We start from the raw sequence: 15,708 nt of genomic DNA, 5'->3' as shown, positions 1-15,708 counted from the left end.
TCTTTAAATATGAGATGCGGCAGGTAAGGGCTGTGTTCTCACTTCACGTCTTGGAGGGGTTTATGCCAAAAAAAGTCAGAAATTCTGCTGATTCACAACAGTGTCATTTGGGAATTCATTTTTCAGAGATATCTTGCTTGGCGTGCTTCAGTTCTGCATTCCCTTAAGCTGTGCGCAAGTCACATGAGACTTATTATGAACACAGATCCTCTTTGGCTTCTCTCTGCCTGCACCCTGCATCTGAAATGCTCTCTGGATCCCCTGTGTCCCACTGCAGCCTCTTCTAAGCTGGTTATGAAACTCCATGTTATCCATTTCCCTCCAAAGACGGTTCAAAACTGCTGTCAATCCTCAGTCTCTGTGGTTAATCCAGAGGAGGTGATGCAAAGGGGAAGGAGGGAAAGCATTTGGGACAGAAAATCTTTCTCTTTTGCTGTATAGACTCTAGTTTTGATGTCATTTAATACCTCTTTTTTTTTTTTTTTCTTTGTACAGGCAGTGTCTTTCAAGTAGGTGGTTTTTGAAATTAAAAGTACTTGAACAGGGAAGCAGTCCTGGAAACAATCTACTTGAAGCTGGGAGGCAGCACTCTGTTAGAAAATCAAACAGCCCTTAAGGTTGGAAGAGAGGTGTTTGACAGTATACGTGGTTTAGCCTTGCTTCATTCAGAGGTAAACTTGCCGTTGCTGAGGCAAGGGTAACCCTCTCTCCTAAGGCTTGACAACAGTGGCTTCTTAAAGCCTAGCTTGGCTTTCCCTGGGGTAAGCTGTCTGTTTTCAGAGCGCATCAGCGTGCAAAAGATCGCCAGAGCAGGTCAGGCTTGTGCTGAAATACCCCGTGTCCGTCAGCAGTCGGCTCCCGCGCAGAGGTAAGGCTGGGCTCTGTGATTGCTACCCTGCGTGGTCCTTCCCGGGGTGGGGAGGAGCGTGCTGTGCTGCAGACCGTGCGACAGCAGCACGGAGACGGCTCCGTCTAACGTTATATCTCTGTGCGTCCCTGGCACAGGAAGGCCAGAGGTCCCTGCAGGAACAAGATCCTTCTCTCAGCCTCTTGGAGCTTCTTCCCCTGCATCGAGCTGCTGCTTGACCTCATAACTCTTAATTTGTGCAACCCCAACTTATGGGGTGAGGTGAGGCTTTGGGACATCATCGGTTGTTGTCCCCTCCGCCTCTCCTGCTCACTTCAGTGCTGGCTGGCGAGCGCCGCAGCAGCTTGTTCTCCCGTGTACCCTGCTCTGTCTCTGTCTTGGGCAGACACCACAAAATGTGTTTGGCTGCACCATCTGCGTCGTTACGCCTGGGCGCGTTTTTGGCCTCCTCAGTGGTTAACAGAAATAGATTTTAATTAAAAGCTCATTATCGAGTTGTCGTGTAGCATTAGTAAATAAAAATAACTTTTACAGCCCTGTCTTGTGGCTCAGTAAGTGGCAATTGAAAGTATTTGACATCACTTTATTTAAAAAAAAATGGAAGAATATTGCATATTTGATTCCCCCTTTGCTCCAAATGGGCTTTAAATCCAAATAAATGGTTGTCTGTGGCACTCCTGTTACCATTCAAGTCCAGAAGGAGAAATAAATGCGGTCTGCAGTCTCAAAGTTATCTCCGTTTCAGTTGTAAACTGTTGTGGGTGGTTTGTTTGGGCATCTCTTGGTGGGGCGAGGAACAGATACAGTCTACCCATTTATTGTTTCCCAGGTGGTTAGTGGAGGGATGCTCTGCAGCCCCGGAGCTCTCCCTTCTGCCATCTCCCTCCCTGTTTCAGTGCAGAAGTGTCACATCCTCTTGTCAAAGCTTTCTTCTAAATGGAGATAACATCACACGGTGGAAGCTGAGAGCTTCTTCCTGGGGCTTGGTCCCCTTTTCTGCCTGGTCTTTTAGACTGTCGTGTCATCACAACAGGGGCTCTGCGCTCTCTTCTCATCTCTAGCACAGAACTAACACTTAATAAAATGATATGCTAAGGTGAAAAACCATTTTCTGCATTATTTAAGGATAAATTGGTGCAGTGAAATATTTTATAGGTGTTAGTAATTTCTTCAAGGTCATGCTGTAACCCAATACTGTGCCTCCCGCAAAGCGGTTGTGTTGTGTGGGGTGCGGAGGGACCGCTGCGATGGGTTTGCTCTGGGAGGCAGCGTGCCCGGGCTGAGCTGGTGAGCGCTGCCTTAATCTCTAGTCACTTGTTTGTGTCTTTATTCCCCAGCCTGACCCCAGGGATAGCTGAAGCTCTGGTGGTTTGCGTTTGTGATGACAAGGAGGCGAGATCTCCCGTCCACCATCCCTGGACAGAGCCAGGTTCTGTCCCTTGAAGTTTGGGCTCCTCCTCTGTCCGAGGACAGCTTCTTGTGTGAGGAACCTTAATCTTAAATGGTTAAAAAATGTCCGTCTTTTTTTTACCCTTTTCCACGTAGCTGGTGTAAATGCAATTTGACATCATTGGAAGAAAAGCATCAGCCTATGCCAGTGGTTTTGGGATTCGCTTTTCTCCGTAGACCCCCTGCTCAACCCTTTGCTCATGGGGTGGTTGCACCCTCTTGTGCCCTGGCGCCCGTTTTTTGTAGCGCTTGGCCTCCCCCCTCTTGTCACCCCGTGACGAGGGGATCTCGTAACCCTTCTGCTCGGTTTTGCAGCTGGTTTATCGACTTGTTAGCTAAGGAGTGGTTGTGAAACTTGACAGAAAGGTTGTGCACCGAAATAAATTGTCCACTTGCCTGCTAGTTGGAAATGACTCTTGGTGCAGGTTAATAAATAATGCAAACCCTGTTAATAGATGCCAAATGCGACGTCTCTGCTGGAGAAAAGGATGATGCCAATAACCCGTACTGGAAGTACTCTATTCTAGCCACTGGCTGCTGAGTTTTAAGTGTTTAGTGCTGTTTACTTAAAATGCTCTGCTGATAAATTGTAAGCACTCTGTACGTAGTAAAGAACATAAATTCCAGCTCTGCAGAATAACAGCCTTGCAGCGCTTACCCTGTTTATGAAGCAGCTCGTCCACGTATTCCTTCGACGACTCGCCGAATATATCTAACAACCCGTGTTGCGATCATGCTAATGGGAGAACGCAAAGCTGCAAGTGCAAGAGGTGATGCCTGCGGCTGATCAAGGATGCTGAAGCGATGTGGTCGCATCCGGCTCCATCCTGCGGGTCGGGTTAAGGTTATCGTGGTGTAGCTTTTTATTGGGAGATTGAGTTTTATTATAGCGTCGTGCCAGCCGCTCTGGCATATGGCTGAGAGGGGATTTTTCTGCTCTAAGCCTCTGTTTTGTTTTCAGGAGCTCGTAATGGCTTGTAAAATTGTCCTTGTGCCTCAGGTGTCACTTTAGTGCGGAGCGGGGGAATGGCGTTATGGACGGAGGATGGGATGGGGAGCTGCCAGCCCGTCCTGGCTCTCCCCCAGGCTCTCTGCCCAGCCTTGGACAGCAGCTCTCTTCATCTCCTCCTGCCTGGGGGGGTCTTCTTGTGTTTCATGGCCAGGAAATGTGGCAGTTAATGATACGAGGCCTCTCAAGTAAGGGTGAGGAGGGCTGAGGTCCTGAACGTCTGTAAAACAATTGGAGTTCAGCTGTCAAAAGATGCCACTTGAATGCAGATCGTTATTTTAAGTACCGAGGTGTGGAACGAAATCATGTATGTTGAAATAAATGTGGCTGCTGTTCCAGTTATATATTTAATGAAGGTAATTCAGCACAGTCGGGGAGGATGTCTGTGCAATGTTATGGTTGGAGACTTTAGCACCGTGCAGGCAGGAATGTTAAATATATATTTCTGCCATAACTTAGGCGTGCAATGACAGAGTGGCGGTGTAAAATCTAGTGGCAGAAGCAATTGCTTAAAATATTCCCGTCACCAAATTAAAATTGCAGGGGGTAAAAACACACAAAGCTCTTGCTTTAATGCTCGCTGCTGGTCTTCGAAACTAACTGCTGCTTTTAGGGCAGAAACCTTTGGGTTGTGCCAGCTGGTGCAGTGTGGTGAATAAGGTTTGGGTGCCTGCGTGAAACTCTGCGAGGGCGGTTTGGTGGGGAGCCGCAGCCGGTGGAAATCCCAGCCGGCGGGGACTCGGTGGGGTTGCTCCAGCGTTGTTCAAAACACCGATCCCATGGGATGCAGAGCGATGTCTGGGGAGGAGATGCTCCCGTCAGCGGCACGCAGGAGCCTGTCCTGGGAAAGGTTTGGTGCAGGGCTGTGTGCGTGCAGGCGCCGATCGCGCCTCTAAAGCAATAGGCTGAAATGTGGTCTTTGCAGAAAGCAAAAAAAAAAAAGGCCGATAGTGCTTTATGCAAAGCAGTTTAATTCTAGTTAAGAAATAGCCCTTTGATGGCAGCCTGGTTTTATGTGCCTACAGAAATGGTACAAAATAGCTGTTTAAATGTGTCTCGCTCTGTTTTGTCTGAACCCTCGAATTAACCTCCCTCTTAAAATAATAGTCAGGAAAAGATCTTCTGCAATCTGAGCCATCCTGTGCCGAGCTGGAGCTCATCATGGGGACTGGAGGCTAGCTAAATGTGTGAAATTAGGGTTTTATAATTACAACGCTGCAAAACTTGCTCCTCCCGGTGTTTTTGACCTCGAGGTGTTGATGGCGCTTGATATGAATTGCGGAGAGGCTGTGGTGAGCCGGCCGGGGGTGGTGTTTTTTTGGAGGGTAGCGTCGGCTTTATTCTATTCTGGGACTGTCAGCATATGTGTGTGTGTGTGCGTGCCCTGGGAGGGGGAGAAAATAGCGATGTACTCATTTAATCAAAGCCACCAGCGTGGCACGGAGCTTGTCCTCAACGGCTTTGCCCACAAGGCGGCAGTGGGTGACAGCGGGAGCGGCGCGTCACCCGCACCAGCCGTCCCCGCCGTGCCCGAGCATTAATATTGATGCTGTCCAGGTGGCACCAAGATTGAGTTGTAGTGACAAGAGAATGTGCCGAGATCCTTTTGCCCTAGGGCTTTAGAGTAATGGCCATATGTCTCGGTCCAGCAATTGTTTCCACCGTGCAGATGGAAGCCTGAAGTGGCTTTGGCATATTAGATTCATCTGTTTTATATCCCTCTTCACCTTTCTGCCTCCCAACGCCTTCTGTTTTTATGAGCAAACTTCAGTAACAACATAGATGCAGCTCCAAGATTGCTCGAAGGACACAGTCTTTGAGCAGGACCAATTTTCTCTGCTCCTGAGCTGCTTTTGTCACCAATGTTTTCACCAGAAAACGCAGTTTGACTCTTATCAAAACATGCTCCGAGAGAACCGCTGACTTCAGTGATAATTTTTTTTTTTTTCTGAGCCCTTTTTCCCTTTTACCTGTGCAGGGTCGGTAGCTCTGGGTGAACACACTTCATACATAGATTGTTTCACTTCTGATTTTCGGGAGCGCATTGCGCCCCTGTCTGTGAAACCCTGTTGCTGATGCTGGAGTTTGTGCAAGGCTTCCTGGGCTATAGGTAGAGACATTAAAGCCGCTAAGGGGCAGTTAAGAGTGATTTTTGTTTCTTGCTGTAAACAGGCTGCTCATAGCAGTGCATGGCTCAAAAGGAAGCTCAACGGACCCTTCAGCTCCTCCGTTGAATGTCGGTGGGTTGCCAGAGGAAGAAACAGGGGGGCTTTATTTACAGTGTTGTTTGCAAGGGTGGAAGAAATCACATCTCAGTTTCCTGGTGAGGGGGGAGTTGGTGATCGGCAGATGAGATCAGATGAAAGGATATAAAGTATGCTTCATTAGGATGTTTCCTTAGCTGTACCAGATGCCTTCCCCACACTCTCAAAGGCATTGTGAGATGAAAAAAGAACGGATTTGGTTGAACGGAGATGAAGTTCTGAAATCCATCTTTATAACTCTGCTTCCTGTTTGCTTTCCTGCAGGTGAAGTGGAAAGGGAAGGACCTGTTCGATCTAGTATGCAGGACACTAGGACTCCGAGAAACCTGGTTCTTCGGGCTTCAATACACTATCAAGGATACGGTGGCTTGGCTCAAAATGGACAAGAAGGTTGGAACCAAATTTCCCTTGAGAGGTCACGTGGGATGACAAAGGAGAATGTACTTTTTTTTTCCTCTTTCTTTGATTACCCGAGGTTGTGTTATGTGTGGTATCGAAGTGAACTGGGTAAAGTGTATTCAAATCTCATCCCCATGGCATCTGTAAGTCAAACAGGGAAGAGCTGGCAGAGATACCCCACCCCAGCTCCTTCTGAGCTGTGAAGCCTCAGACCATGCACGCTGAATCCCCTCGAGGCATTTTGGAGACAGCCATGCTGGGATGCTGGACTTCAGGGTGACTGTGATGTAAATGAAACCTAAAAGTCTCTCTTCTGTACCCCTGAATGACAAAACCTTTAGCGGAAAAGTGAATTTCCGTCTTGGCTTCTTTTGTTGTTGAGATGTACAAAGAGCTAGGGAGGAGGACAACCAGAGGAGTGAAAAGGAGATGGAGATAAGGGAGGAAAGCTTCCCAAATATGTGAGCCTCCAGGTTGCTGAGGGGTGGATTAGAGAAGTGATAGATGTGGTTCTGTTTGCATCCAAAGGATGTTACTAAAACCAGACAGTAATCGAGACTGTGAGGGAGGTCTGGGTGTCTCGCATGTCATGCCAAGGTTTTAAACTAACATGAATCTGAACTGGACAGTGCCAGCACAACAGAAAGGTAGCGAGGAACAACACTGAAGTACAAGAGGAGGCAGTGCAGGGAAACGACGAGAAGGTCGGATGGTGATGTAGCAGGGTAGAGCATTGCTCTGCGAGGTTCGGAAGAGGCAATGTGCGCACAGCAGATAAGGATCAACCTTTGCTGTCTCATTTCGCATGCTGTTTGTTTCTGCCTTGTTTGTTTTCTTGCATCGTTAGGAGTGTCAGAAATGTTTGTTTGTTTTCTCTTTTTAACTGTGGTTTCTGAACTACTTAGGTTGGTTCGTCTGTTCTAGATGTTTAAAGTGCTTGACAAAAGATGTGCTGATCTGAACAGAAGGGAGCTGTGTCTTGGCTCCAAGAGACAGAGCGCTGAAGAAGCTGGAAAGAGTAGCTGAATGGCTCTTGTATCCCACAGGTTCTGGATCACGACGTTCCAACAGAGGAGCCTGTCACCTTTCACTTCCTGGCCAAATTTTATCCTGAGAACGCAGAGGAGGAACTGGTCCAGGAAATCACACAGCACTTGTTCTTCCTGCAGGTAGGAGCCATGTCAGTACACTCTTTTCCAACCCGAGGGAGAAGGAGCCAGGATGAGCAGAAGTGCGAGAAGGTTCCAGGGTCAGAAAGTTGGTCAGCGGAGTGTGGATCCTCATCGTTATGTTCACACCTCTCCGAAGGGAGTTGTCTTCAACAACCAAAACTTCTTAAAATAGGTCAGAAATGGTTTGTCTGGATGAAGCAGTCGATCCCCAGACTTGCAGACCTCGTAAACTGGCTGTCAGGAATGATTAGGTGATTTGTAATACTAGCGTGTGTTAGCTAGGGGGAATGAATCTGTCAGATGTGGGCTTGAATGACACACACAGCCTTGGAGTCCACCTCTCTGCAGGGTGTGGATATCAGTTGTGATATCTGAGGGATGGCAATTGCCTTTGTACATGATAGCATTGTTTGGTGAAGCAGGGGAATTTCATCCTCAAGAACAGAACGTAGCCGACCTGTTTCGTGTTCAGGCTGTACAGCAAGGTTCACCTCTTTGCAAAACAGCCTTCTAATAACTAGAACAGAAGAAAATTCCAGAAGCACAGCTCCATCAGAGACTGGTGGCAAAAGCAGAGGAGAAGGGGATACCTAACAGTCCCACCTGCCCCAGTAACTCGTGCTCTTATGTTAAGCGTTCACCACAGTTTCCAAACGCATCTTCAGGCTTTTTTCTTTTTTATTTAAAGTACACTATGAAACTTTGTGTCCTGAGAAATCAGCTCAGCTGATGTTGTTGTAGCAGTGCTGCATGGCTGGTAACGAAGAGCTTCTATCACAGGAGCTCTCTTTCAGACAAGATCAATTTTCTGAAACTGTGTCCTATAAAGGGTTGTGTCAACTACGGTTACAGGGAGTAGAGTAGTCCTAGTCAGACCTCTAGGTACTTACGGGGATGTTTCAGCTGCTCTGCGGCTCTTAATTTGAAGTTTCTAAAATAAATAAGTTATAAAAATAAAAAAAGACACTCATCCTTATGTTTGTTACACCAAAGTGGAGGCAACCTGGATTTGGATGTTCTTGGAAATGCCACTGTAGACTTCAGTGTGCCCTGCCCTTTCAAATGGCCATCAAAGTGAGCTCACCAGCTTCTTGGTGCTCCTCACTCTTCCAAAGTTCATCTTCGTTCTTCAGAGCTAAAGGACTTCTAAATGCAAAGTATTGCTGTTAATTTCCAAGGTCTCTCTCGTGCACTAGGGTCTCCGTAGGGCTATTTTTAAATGTCTGATTTGCCATGGGCTTTATCCTTGATGGGGAAAAAATGCTGTTGGCATCTTTGAAAAGGAAAATCGGAGAGGAAAAGTAGTTAAAAGTGCATTTTATAAATGCAGACCGTGACTATTCTACTAGGATTTCTGATGATGAGAGGAGTCTGGGCTCCTGTAACGCGTATGGGAAACAGGAGCACACATAAGCTTGCAAACTCTCCTGTTTTTATCTTAATGCAGGAGAATATCTTCTGTGATTATGTTGTAACCAACTTTGAGGACTCAAAGCGTGTTATAAATTCAAATTGATGTCACTGCATCTCTGTGACAATCCATTTAAGTCTCCCAGGAAACAGTATGCTTTTTTCCCTATCTTTATTCAGGAAATTTAAGTGTGCAAAACCAAAAAATATCGAACATGACAGGTTTAATTTTTTAATGCACAGAAGCCAGGAAACATAAAGCTGTGGCTTTTGGGAACTGCACGTTGGCTCTCCTGGGAGTGTGCGCAGGGCTTTGCCTGCTGCTAAAAGCACTGCCGCAGAGGGGACTCGCAGCTCTCCTTGCTGCCGGTGGGATTCGAGGGAATTAGCCTCGAGTACAGGTGAGCACTGACTCATAATGAGGCCTGAATATCCCCGAGCAAAACCTTTGTGTGCTCAGAGACTCGGCTGCAAACTTCTTTTTTAATTTAGTGATATGTATAGATGTCGCATCAATCCATAGCTTATGCCTTAAGAGGTTTTATCTCTGTGTTTACACGCAAGACTTTTTCTTTCCCCCTCCTGCCTTTAGCAATGGGATACAGGTTCTGTCATTTTCCACGTATAAATTCAGCTCTTCTCGCAAACCTGTCTGAAAGAGGTGGCCTGTGAAAGCCTGAGCCCTTCCCTTCCGAGCCACCAGAGACTTCCTGGGCCTGAATTGTAATTAGTGTTAGGAAAATTGTTAACTGTGTGGTTGACAGCTCGAGTTAAAACAAACTGCAACCATCTGCTGTGACAGTGCTTTGCACTGCTCCACTAAATGTGTGTTACGTGTCCTTTGCTGCTACGTGCAGGTGAAGAAGCAGATTTTGGATGAGAAGATCTACTGTCCTCCTGAAGCTTCTGTCCTGCTGGCCTCTTACGCCGTCCAAGCCAAGGTAGGCACAGGGGGATTCTCCAAGGGCCTGCTGACGTTGGCGATGGGTTAGCGTTGCTCCTGGGAAGCGTGCTTTGCGATGTACCCGCTTCCTGAGGAGGGGGAAGGCAGGGAAAGTTGTTAAAACTTGGGAAGTGAGGGGACTACACTAGCACTATTGCCTTCTCTGCACGGCTGGTTCCTGGCTGCCTTCAAATGTTGGACAGATTTTTGCTTTCTCTTTCCAGGACTCTTTAGCAAGTGCTCAGCTTATGAGCTGCAGTGCCCGCTCAAGTGTGGCTTACTGCTGGAGCAGGTGAATTCCCCGAGCCCGCCCTGCTTTTGCCATTGTAGCCAGAGGCAAACCAGCCGTGGGACTCACAGCTCCGCTGCTTCCCCAGAATACTTGTCATCATGATAACTGCTTTATTTTGAGTGCTACAGCTTGCCACATAAATATTATTGCAGTGTTGAAGGGCTCTTCCTGACTTCTCCCTTTATCTTGGGTTTGATCTTGGGTGTTTGGCCTCACTAGACAGAGGAAGAAGTCAATGGTCACTAAGTTGCCCTCGTTCCTCAGCTGAATTCTGCTCTGGACCCAGTGTTTTGCTGAGGATTTATTTAAGAGAACACTGTTTTCCAGTCTGGAGCACGCAGCCTTGGACAGCTTGCAGCAGCCCACAGCAGAGGGACTCCTGGGATAGAGGGAGCAGCCCAAGGTTCCGAAGTGGGGACGTTCTTGCAAGATGGGAAGTAATTTATCCCCGTATATGCACAACATGTACTGCTGCTCAATTAACAAGTCTTCTAGCTAATCTCCAGTTCATGTGTGTAAAGATAATGTCTTCGGAAAAGGAGTAACTGGAGTCCGATCGCAGCCCAGCTACGTTATCGCTGTAGCCTTGTGGTCGTAGTCGATTCTGACTCTCCGGATGCGATTTAGGGAGGTGTTTTGGCTCGCAGGACCGCAGGCGGGTGGCCGTGCCCTGGGTCTGGCCCGTCTGCCTGTCCTTGAGGAGCACGACTGTCGAGCAGTCTGGGAGAAGCAGGGTAGCTCTCTGGCCTGTGAGACCGCCTTAGCCGACAGTGCAGGAGAGGGGATTTGGCTCTGTTGCCTGAAGAGAGGGCCTGATCCCGGCTGGGTGGAAACAGGGGCCAGTCCTCAGTGTTTCACCGTGGCTTTTTCCGAGTTGCTGTATAATCTTCCTCATAACCCTTTAGTCCATGCTCGGTTTGTCTGAATGCAGCCGTGGGTGACGTGCAGCCGTGTTCTTTGATGATGAATGTTTGAATTTACTAGAAAAAGATGTTTTCTTCTCATAGTCAGAATATTGATGAAACTGTATTTTGTTTGAGAGGCTCATCAGCCAGGGAAAGACAAGTTGCTTTTCGAAATGTTTCTATTTGTGTGAAACATTCATCGCTCTTATTAGAGTGCATGAGTAAACACTTACTTGGCTTTTTCTCCATTGACCTGCTGAGCTGAGGATACATAGGGGATGACTTTTCCTGTTGCCAAAATGAATAAACCATTGGGTAAATATTGAGCGCTATTAACTCTTGGCTGTGACAGCTTCTGCTCGCGCGATCGGGAACAGGCTGTAATTTGGTACAGGACTCTTGTGCCGTCCCCTTTCTCTTCTTGCAGCGTGGCTGCTGACCTTGTGCTCAGTAGCACACGCGACGTGCTCGACACTCGGTCGTCTGGAGGAGGTCAGCCGGAGTCAGAGCAGTTCTCCTAACCTTGCATGTCTTGATTCTGCACAGAGATTGTGAGAAGGTGGAAGAGGGACGCCTTTTCTGATCTTTGCTAATGTGCTTTCATGTCTGCATCAGACGTCGCTTTTCCTTGCTGCCCCTCCAGGCTGGGTTTCCCCTTCTGCTTTTTTTTCAGCAAAGGAGAAAGCTGAAAGCACGTCTTCAGTACGGAACTGGGAAGAAAGATGTTGCAGGTCATCTTCTTCCAGTTAAATAGGGTAATGATGTCCTTTCTGGACAAGAAAGCGGCCACCAAGCACAGTAATTTCACTAATAACGTGCTGATTTGCATGATTAGGGGCATAATAGCCTGACATAGCAGTGTGTTTGCATCTGATGTAGCCATTTGATTGACAGCCAGGTTGGTTTGTACTGTTGTTGCACACCTACCTGCAATAACAAAGTAAGCGTGGGGGTCATAAAAATAAAAGCTTATTTATTTCTATATCGTTCTGTTCATTTGGGGAGTTACTATGTGTTTTCCCCTCTAGCCCTGCATTCAAACCACCCACACTGCTTTCAGATGTTGGAGGCGGTTCAGGTTTTAAATAGCCGGGAGAGATGTGGAATCTACTGAAAAATGCATCCCGGCAGAAAATGGTAATGTCCAGGAGGTTCTTCTGTTTCTTGCTCCTTAAATGCAGATCGCTGCCGTGCTGCAGCCCTCCAAATCTTGTAGCACTAGCAAAGAGCTCTTTTATTTATTTTTTTTTTCCCCCCAAAACAAACAATACTTGGTGTTAATAGTTTGAAGCTGAACATGCCTGTGTTTTATCCAGGATGATGTAAGCCAGGTGTATGAATGAGGTAAAGGCAACTTCCATGTGTAACCGTGAATATTAATCATACAGTTCAATTAACAGGAGCTGAAATTCCATGACGGTTTTGAAGTAATGATTTAATAGAAAAGGTCTTTAAAAGTATGTTTGCCGAATCATTTGAGCCAGCATATACTGCAATATTTAAGCCATTTGTTGGTTTTTGACTTGTGAATAATTAATGTTCTCATCCAGACTCCCTCTCAGTACGAATATTCCTTTGGGACGTGGCAATATTTTTCACCACATGAAAATCACATAATCCATACTTAGTCTTGGATCTCCACGGTAGATCACAACAGAAAATAATCGCGTTAATCCTATTTGCTATTATTTTCATCACCTAAAAATGATTTATCTTCTGCCTCTCCAAGGTTATTGGAGTTGTTTCCTTTGCCAGGGCCACGTTTTTATTGCTCTTCCCTTTTGATGTGGGTTCAAGGGACGTGTAGCTGCAATGCGCTGCTTTCTGAGGAGCTCCAAGCATCTGTAGACCTTGGAAGACAGACAGTTGCCACTGCTCAGCACCCTCCCGAATGAAATCTGTGGCGGTTTTGTTGTATTAATTGAAATCTGAGCCAGTGTTGATTGTTGCATGCTTCCTTTGCATCTGCATTGGCTCCAAATCAATATTTGCGTCTTTAATCCCCGCTTGTCGTCTATGAAACGTTGCTCGGTGGGCTGTAGAGAGGATGTATGTGTAGACTTTTGATACTGAGCTCTGGTTTTAGTGTACAATGTGATGGTTCTGGCAATAAAAGGAGGCTGATATTGAAAGCTTCTTGACTTATTACATGACCACCATGTGTGTCTTGGTCTTGGTTTTAAAAATTGTCGCCATTTTGTACTTCCTGAGCTTGAGGTTCTTCGGAAAAGCAGGGAGGGAAGGGCTGTCTCCCTTGCAAAATGAGTGACTTGAGCAAATGTTGCCGTGTCTTGTGTAATTGGGTAATGTCACTGCAGAAGTCCTGTTTGCCAGGTGAATGAAAATCGCAGCATTTCGTGTACGTGCCTCACATCCATCGTCCTCTTCTCTTGAACTTGCTAGGTTATCTGAGGTGCCGTTTTCTGGCGGTTTCCTGCCCTCTTAGGCTGTACAGGAGGTAAATTCATTTTCACATGCACTGCAGGGACACTCGGCTTTTCAATCTGTTAATAAGCAGTTTTATTTCTCAGTCACTTTATATGCTGCTCAAAAAGATGTAAATCTAAACAAATACTAGTAATTACTGGATGCACTTAACAAATCTGAATTGGATTCCACAACCCAGTTGAGCAACAGACGCTCCAGCAGAAAAGCTGACACCTGCCTGAGAGGAGTCTGGCAAACTTCTGTAATTTTTTTTTATATTTGTTCATTAGGGTGGTGAGCAGCGGCAGAGAAACCGCCGTCTGCCTCACCCAAATTGCTGGTATCGATCCGTCTTTGGGGACAGGTCTTTGTCCATATCTTGACTCCCTGTCCCACTACCGGTGGGATGGCAAGGACCTCTCGGCTATAGAGGGAGTCTTTCCCTGCATCGGAGGAAGTGTTTTCTGGGCATGGTGATTGGAGTAGAATAGAATTGTTCAGTTGGAAGGGACCTACAACGATCATCTAGTACAACTGGTAGACTGATGGGGGATGTCAACTGATGGGGGACGTCAGCTGATGGTGGGAAGTTTTGTTCTGCTTCTACCTCTGCTGCATGAGTAGGAGAAGGATGTTAGTTTCTATTAGCAATCGAATGACAAAGAAAATACGGTTATTAAATTTACCGAGCAGCATATGTTCTCTGCTCTAACAGGTTGTGATGTGAAGGGTGTAAGCAGTCTGTGTTTGCTCTCTCCTCAAGGGGTGGATGTGTAAGGGTGAAGAGTTTACTTGCCCGTGTTGTTAACGTGGGGTGGGCATGATGTCTGTGCTTCTTTCCAGTACGGCGATTATGATCCCAACGTCCACAAGCGAGGCTTCTTGGCGCAAGAGGAGTTGCTTCCAAAGCGGGTAAGGAGCTCGGCCGAGCAGAGGAGCAGGTTTCCAAGCCTGATGGTGTTTTGTGTAACAGAGCCCTTTGCAGACAGTCTCTGTGGGACTGCCTGAGGGGTGCACCCTGCTTTGCTTTCCTTGGGCTTCCTTACCAAGGCGAACAATCCAAAAAGATGTATTCAGGGAGGAGAACTCAATCTCTTTCTGACATATTTTAATAAAAACAGAAGCAAATGTTTTCTTTCTTTTCACGGTTTCATCCTGCCTGCATCTGCTCGCGATGGCCTGGGGACAGCTTGCCTGTGCTGTGTGCTTGGGAGGGTTGAGCGAGCGCTGGGCGATTGCAGGGCACGGGGCTGAGCATGGTGCTGAGAGTCGCCTGTCTTGAGGTCGGACGTGGTTCTGGGGAGGGGTTGCTTGGGGCTCGGGTGTTTCTGGCTTGCTTGCTGGCTAAGGAGACTGTGACAAGAGCGGCAGTGTGACCTGGTCTCTGTCTCCCTATGTATCTCAGGTAATAAACCTGTACCAGATGACTCCGGAGATGTGGGAGGAAAGGATAACAGCCTGGTATGCAGAGCACCGAGGCAGAGCGAGGTGAGTGTGTGCTGGAGTGGTGCGTCAGGGTCAGTCTGCTCGCCTGAAGAGTCACCAGGGTTTGGGGAGCTTGAGCAGGTGATGGATGAGCTCTGCTGACAGCACACCTCCGTAGCAGACTCACGAAGGGCAAAGGGCTTTTCTTTGACTGCTCTGCGTGTGCCCTGCTGTCCCCTGGTCACTGACGGGGTCCTCGGGAGAATTTAGGACTGATGCTCGGTAAGGGACTGCCTCCAGAGGGGCAGGGAGGCAGCCAGCCCTGCCTGCCTAGGGGGTCAGGCTGCTTTTTGGGCCAGGAAGAGAAATGGGAATTCAGACTGATGAGGTGTATTGCTGCTTTGGGTGGTAAAATGCTCCTTGTGGGGGATAAGCCTGAAGGCAGATGTATCTGAAACAGGGGTCTCCCAGCCAGGGATTTCCTATTTATGCTTAAGGGATTGGGAGATGGACAAAGCAAGGCTTGAAGTGCTGCATCTTGCTAGGCAGGCGTCAGCGGCCATTAAGATGCTGGCAAGCTGCAGAGTGGGATTTGCTGTTGGACTTTATTGATCCTGCCAGCAAAGACAGGCTTGACCTGTGCGATAGAGACAGTCCAGGCTTTAAAGCCTTGTGTGTGCTTAGGATCAGAAAAAGCAGCCATCCCCCTCCCTCTGATCCTACCAAACATCGTAACACTGGCCTTTTTTTGTCTGACAGAGATGAAGCTGAAATGGAGTATTTGAAGATAGCTCAGGACTTGGAGATGTACGGAGTGAACTATTTTGCGATTAGGGTGAGTGCAGGTTGTGGCTCATGTTTTCTTCCCGCCGTAGCTCTTGTGTTAGTCTTCATCTTTTGTGTTGCCGTGAGATTGGATGAGCGGAGCCTTGGAGAGCCAGCAGACCTGGGAGATGGCTGCAGTGCATTGGTGAGAGTCCCTGCTGCAGCATGCTTCGCTCCTAGCTGCTGGGGAGGCAGAAGCTCTTTTCATATGCAGTGCTGGTGGGTCACTGCTCAGGGCTGGTTGATGAAGCTAACAGTGGTTTATGTCAGACCCTCCGAATGGAATAAAAAGATTTTTCTGCTCCTTTCTTTCCTTCCAT

At 47.5% G+C, this 15,708-nt stretch overlaps 1 protein-coding gene across 5 annotated transcripts in view; it reads left to right on the top strand.

The window, feature by feature from the left end:
• The window catches only part of NF2 (NF2, moesin-ezrin-radixin like (MERLIN) tumor suppressor), a 49,028-nt gene that overhangs the window by 5,810 nt on the left and 27,510 nt on the right, over nucleotides 1-15,708 (top strand). For all 5 annotated transcript variants that reach the window (XM_050906467.1, XM_050906464.1, XM_050906465.1 and 2 more), the window contains exons 2-7: nucleotides 5,855-5,980; nucleotides 7,036-7,158; nucleotides 9,429-9,512; nucleotides 13,982-14,050; nucleotides 14,544-14,626; nucleotides 15,323-15,398. In XM_050906467.1, the coding sequence (XP_050762424.1) occupies nucleotides 5,855-5,980; nucleotides 7,036-7,158; nucleotides 9,429-9,512; nucleotides 13,982-14,050; nucleotides 14,544-14,626; nucleotides 15,323-15,398 (561 nt within the window). The remainder of the gene's footprint in view (nucleotides 1-5,854; nucleotides 5,981-7,035; nucleotides 7,159-9,428; nucleotides 9,513-13,981; nucleotides 14,051-14,543; nucleotides 14,627-15,322; nucleotides 15,399-15,708) is intronic.

The sequence above is a fragment of the Gymnogyps californianus genome, chromosome 16, assembly GCF_018139145.2.
Source record: "Gymnogyps californianus isolate 813 chromosome 16, ASM1813914v2, whole genome shotgun sequence".
Classification (NCBI taxonomy): domain Eukaryota; kingdom Metazoa; phylum Chordata; class Aves; order Accipitriformes; family Cathartidae; genus Gymnogyps; species Gymnogyps californianus.
Note: the sequence above shows the minus strand (reverse complement) of the source record. Positions and strands in the feature narration are given on the sequence as shown.